This window comes from Henckelia pumila, chromosome 3, assembly GCF_033568475.1.
Source record: "Henckelia pumila isolate YLH828 chromosome 3, ASM3356847v2, whole genome shotgun sequence".
NCBI lineage: Eukaryota > Viridiplantae > Streptophyta > Magnoliopsida > Lamiales > Gesneriaceae > Henckelia > Henckelia pumila.
In genome coordinates this window covers 177,138,450-177,143,649 of record NC_133122.1, presented here as the reverse complement: position 1 = coordinate 177,143,649, position 5,200 = coordinate 177,138,450, and the positions used below count along the sequence as shown (strand labels likewise).

The 5,200-nt window shown below is 34.3% G+C and overlaps 1 protein-coding gene across 2 annotated transcripts; it reads right to left on the bottom strand.

The window, feature by feature from the left end:
* Nucleotides 1-317: 317 nt before the first annotated feature.
* Nucleotides 318-2,465, bottom strand: LOC140892226 (uncharacterized). Of its 2 annotated transcripts, none has more exons than XM_073301044.1 (2): nt 2,219-2,465; nt 318-1,587 (listed from the first exon to the last, which is right to left on the bottom strand). In XM_073301044.1, the coding sequence occupies exon 2, from the start codon at nt 1,585-1,587 to the stop codon at nt 748-750; it is 840 nt and encodes a 279-aa protein (XP_073157145.1). In that variant the 5' UTR covers nt 2,219-2,465; the 3' UTR covers nt 318-747. The 2 variants fall into 2 exon arrangements, with proteins under 2 accessions (XP_073157145.1, XP_073157144.1); XM_073301043.1 differs by lacking the exon at nt 2,219-2,465 and adding an exon at nt 1,729-2,181.
* Between the last annotated feature and the right edge of the window lie 2,735 nt (nt 2,466-5,200).

Below are 5,200 nucleotides of genomic sequence, written 5' to 3'. Positions count from 1 at the left end.
AAAGTAAAAGATGTAATAATTTAATATTTGAAAAGCATTTAAAAGGCATTAAAAAAGCTATAAATCCAGACATTTAGAACACACTTAAAAAAAAAAGCATTTTTTGACCTCTTAATCCAAACAAACTCTTGATCCAAACACTCTTGATCGTCATTTTTATAGGAATTTTGTTGAGTTTGTATCAAACACTTGAACAACAGAACTTGTTAACGTCACACGCTTTGATGGGTGTATGTACGAAGTTTAGTCACTTCTCAGATCAAACTCAGGACATAGCCATAAAAACACAAGGCCCCTCCTTTCTGGAGTAGGTTCCAAAAGAATGAAAGCGATCCCAATCAAAGCATCATTTTAACATGGATAGATACAAAAGAGAGATTGAATATAACCTACGGATCTCAACCAAGGGGCAGAAGATTTGGACAAACAAAACACGTTTGAAGTTTGGAGAATTTTCGACAAACTGTCAGTGTCGATGATCCGTTTACATGCTTCGTTTAAACAAATTGAGTTTAGAAGAGTAAGAGTATTACCAACAAGTAACAACTGGCCTCGGCGGTTGGTGCCTCTTTGCACTTCAGCCAATCTAACTAAAAGAGAAAAGAAACAGGAGCCTCGATGAATCTGTTTACGTAGATTTATTGTGTATTGATGGTCAGTCACTGTGCTACTGCTAGCTGTGAAGCCAACCTCGCTGCAGAAACTTTGGTTGAAAAATGGTGTCCATGATTGAACACCAACCCATACTCATATATTAGAACTATATCGCATGGGATGCCGACGATGCAAGATTCTTTGCAGCCATCTTCTGCGTGGTTCAGGGGGCAAACAAACAAAGCACTCTCTTTCCTCTGAATCCTGTAAAATCTCGATTGCATCCAAATACATCTCACTGGACTGAGAGATATCTTCCATTTCATTTAAACACTTCAGGGCAGTAGATATTGAGTAATCTGGAGCGGCGACTGCCAATGCCTGAAGAGATCCCACAGGAATTCTTCCATTCATGAGTTCAACGAGTTTAGTAACACATCTTCGGAATTCATTCATCCATGCCTCTCCTTTAGGATGATATTTTAATGCAGATTGAAGAGGAAGTTTTACACGTGAAGTTAATGGCTCTTGACTATCATAATCATCTTCAACTGCTTTAAGCATCATCTGATGTTCCTGATCAACCAGCCTTCCCGTCAGTGGTTCAATTTCAACAGCCATGCATTGTGGGATCGAGGATTGGCCAAGTCCTTGATCAAACTTCCATTGTAAATGGTTTGTTTTTAGCTCCGTTCCACCTCTCGGATAACTCGCTAGTGGTATTGTTTTGCCCTTTTCTTTGTTTAAGACAGGGCATATTCCATCAGCTACGTGCCGAAGGAGATGGGTTGTCCCACTTCTGCTTGAACAAGAGAACACCTTCTGACAGTGATTGCACTGACATTTATCACTTCTCCCATCCTCCTTAATAAGCTTCGTGAAATGTTCCCAAACCTTAGATCTCGACTTTCCTTCTCTTTTTCGTTTGTCACCCGTGCTCGCTTCAGAATGATAGTTGATCTCCAGATCAGTTTCGTTGTTTGCAACTTCCATCTATACAAACATAACATCGAAGAAATTGACATTGAAAATTTACATCTACATCAAGATTGATAAAAGTTTAATTCAAAATATCACATAAAAATTAAAAATAGTGCTAATTCAAAACAGATAGGTATTAGAATGAACACATACTTGATTCGATACTTTTCCAACTCGAACATTACATTTTAGAGTTTTACGAGGAGCAGGCGTTGGTCTAAATTCCCGGGGAAAAGAGTAAACGTACGTCCCCATGGTAAAAGAGTATAATTTTCTTCTTTTCCTCAACTCCCCATAATACTACACAAATAAACCGACAAAATTTTTTTTTTCTGCACTTCATCACCAATACTTGAATCCAACCATCAATTTTCTTGCCGAAAAATTGCGAAAACTTCCAAGATTTCACAATAATAGCACCAAAACACTGGCAAACAGTATCAAATAATCATGAAACCAACAAAATTTTTTCTTATAACAAAAAAAGTAAAAGAACTTATATCAAAGCTACGACAAATCACCAGGCCCTCCTGGATCCAATTACCCCACTTCGAAAATTATTCGATTAAACACATAATCAAGCTTTGAAGTTTGAATACATATTTAACAGATTAAAAAGTGAAACATATAAAAAGGTACTCACATGTAGCGTTTGCTGTCAGTTGGCTTCAATTTGTGATCGGTGGCAATGACGAGGGAATGAAAACCCTAGTCGATAGGAACTGGATCTTCGCGGCGGGCCGACCTTGGTCGATCATGGGCCTGGATAGCGCTTCGGGCTTGAAATTCAGTTGAAATCGGCCCGATTCGGCCCAACTTACTTCTCCTCCTTCCCCCATTGTACTGTCGCTCTCTCTCCTCTTCTTCCCTCGACCTAATAATTTGTACTCAGTTCTTATTTCTTTGCGTCTTTTTCACTTTGTTATGTATGACAATTTTTAATTGGATTCGATAATTATAAATACTAGTACCCAATTGCATGCGTTGCGTGTTTATACAATGCGTTTTTACGTACACGTTTGCGTTCATATACAGTCCGTTTTTTTACTAAATAATTTTAGAAATAAAAAAATATTAAATCATTTCAAAAAAAAATTTGTAAAAAAAAAAATTAAAAACAAAGAGTACAATAGAAGAGATATATAATAATAATAATAATAATAATAATAATAATAATAATGCATCGAAAGATAATTAATTTTATGAAGTGTCATAAAATGGTACACATTATGTACACCATTAATTGTTCATAACTAGTATTCTAAATTACACGCTCTTATGAGACTATTCAAGGTCATCACTTGAAATAGATTTCTACCCGATATGAATCGGGGTGGGTTGTTGGTATACCGTATCGAAAATATTGGTATGAAAAAAATTCATATCGGTACCTATGAGACCCCTGTCCCACATGGAAAAAATGAAAGGTTTAAAATGAGTTTAAAATGAGCTACAATGGACTTCTATAGCAACTTGTATTAATCATTTTCGTAAAGCGAGGACGAATACGAAGTAGTTGCTATAGGGGCCCATTGTGCAGTCGCGCTTGCGCGGGCCTGGGCCCGGGGCGTGACAGAAATGGTATCAGAGATAGGTTACCAGCCCGCAGACCCCGGGAAATAAGTGCTATGCGGAACAAAGTGCTACGTGCGTGGGAGCCACCTCCTCTTGAACCCGTAGGAACCACCTCTAGATTCCCGGTGCTGATGGATCTTGAACCCGTAGGAACCACCTCTAGATTCCCGGTGCTGGTGGATCGAGAGGTCAGGTCACGACGAGGACATCGCGTTCTGAAGGAGAGGTGATTGTGAGACCCTGTCCCACATGGGAAAAATGAAAGGTTTAAAATGAGTTTCAATGGACTTCTATAGAAACTTGGATTAATCATTTTCGTAAAGCGAGGACGAATACGAAGTAGTTGCTATAATGGCCCATTGTGCAGTCGCGCTTGCGCGGGCCTGGGCCCGGGGCGTGACAGTATCGATATCGAAATTCCGAAATTTTGGTATGAAAAACATCCATACTGATACCGTATAGATACCAAAAAAAATAAATCGATATACCAAAAAAATGTCTATATATCGAAAAAAATTCGGTACGATATCCCGAAAAGTCGATATTTTGGTTCGCTATCCCAACCCTAGATACGATCCACTAAAATTCATGAAAAATGTTATTTTTAAGACACAAATATTACTTTATTTTTAATTACAATAAATCGATCTAGTGCCGGCCTTAGGGGGGGAGGCCACCTAGACAGCTCGGGTCTTTCCTAGGGTGGGGCCTCAAATAAAAAAAACTATATATGTATAATTTATTCTTTCTATTTAAAATTTTTTATAGGTCATGTGTTTTTAAATATTTTGTAGAAAATATGAAAAATTGTTAATTTTTGTGATTTTGGTCATTTTTTTTATTTGCTAACAAAAAAACATCTATTTTTAGGATACAAAGCTCTTTTTTTGTTAAATTTATTCTTTCAAGTGAGTAAGATTACTCAAAGTGGGTCAATTATCGTGCCGTTTTTATTGAATTTGATTTTTCTTGTATGCTTATATGTCGCGGTTGGTGTTTTAATTTGATTTTTAATTATTTGATTTTTGGACTTTGGTCTTCGAGATTTTAATTTTTTGCATATTTTAGTATTTAAATTATAATTTTTATTTGTTTTGTTAGATTTTTTTGTAACAAAAATCTATTATTTATGTTTACTTAGTTTGATGATTCTTACTATGTTTGTATTATACATATTTTTTAGTTTTAGTTTTTTTTTTTATCTTTCAATACAATTGTTTATGTCATTATTGATTCTTTCTTGAGAATTTTGACAGTAAATAAAATCAATGTTTAATATTTTATTACGATCTAAAATACATTTTATATTGTGTTTATATTAAATCTCATATCAAAAATCAATCTTTGTTATTATTTCAATTATTTTTTGTATTTGTTATGTTAGATTTTTATTGTGAATTATGATTGAAAAAAAAAATTGAATCTAAAAGTTCAAAGAGAAAAAGAAAGAATTGCAATAGCTAGATTTATTAAATTATAAATTGGTTATCATTATGTTCATTTTATTATGAGTTCGTATGCAATATTTTTATATTTAATAAAAAATTTATATAGAATTTAAATTAGCCTAGGGCCTCCAATTTTCTGTTAGACGGCCTTGAATTGATCGGTCTCACAAAAAATTTAATCTCCAAATTATTGTTCCAAGGACCTTCATGTATTTTTAAGAAAACAAATGACATTCTCATGTGCATTTGAATATACTTATATACATTCGAGTGAGTTATTTTTTAAAATATAAGTTAAGAGTACCAAATTTGAATTGTTTTCGTAATTTAAAGAAGCTATTTAAAAAATTATTGAAAAATAAGAGTTTTCCGTAATTTTTTTAGATGATCTAAAATATTAAAACTATTGATTTTTTGACATAGTATTTTTTTTTTTTTGAGGAAAAACATAATAATTGCATTAAACAAGAGGCAAATCAAGTTTTACATGTTTGCTAATGAACAAAGGGCAGAAAACATTAAACAGAAAATTATCACCCTTAACTAGACCATACGACGCGAAGAGGTGAGCTACCATATCTTTTTTTTTTTTTTTTTTAAGG

Excerpts from the sequence above, each read along its gene's own strand:
- LOC140892226 (XM_073301043.1), bottom strand. The coding sequence starts at position 1,830 with ATGGGGACGTACGTTTACTCTTTTCCCCGGGAATTTAGACCAACGCCT. Across the intron at positions 1,588-1,728 it reads TTGGAAAAGTATCGAATCAA|ATGGAAGTTGCAAACAACGA; the intron begins GTATGTGTTCAT and ends ATGTTTGTATAG.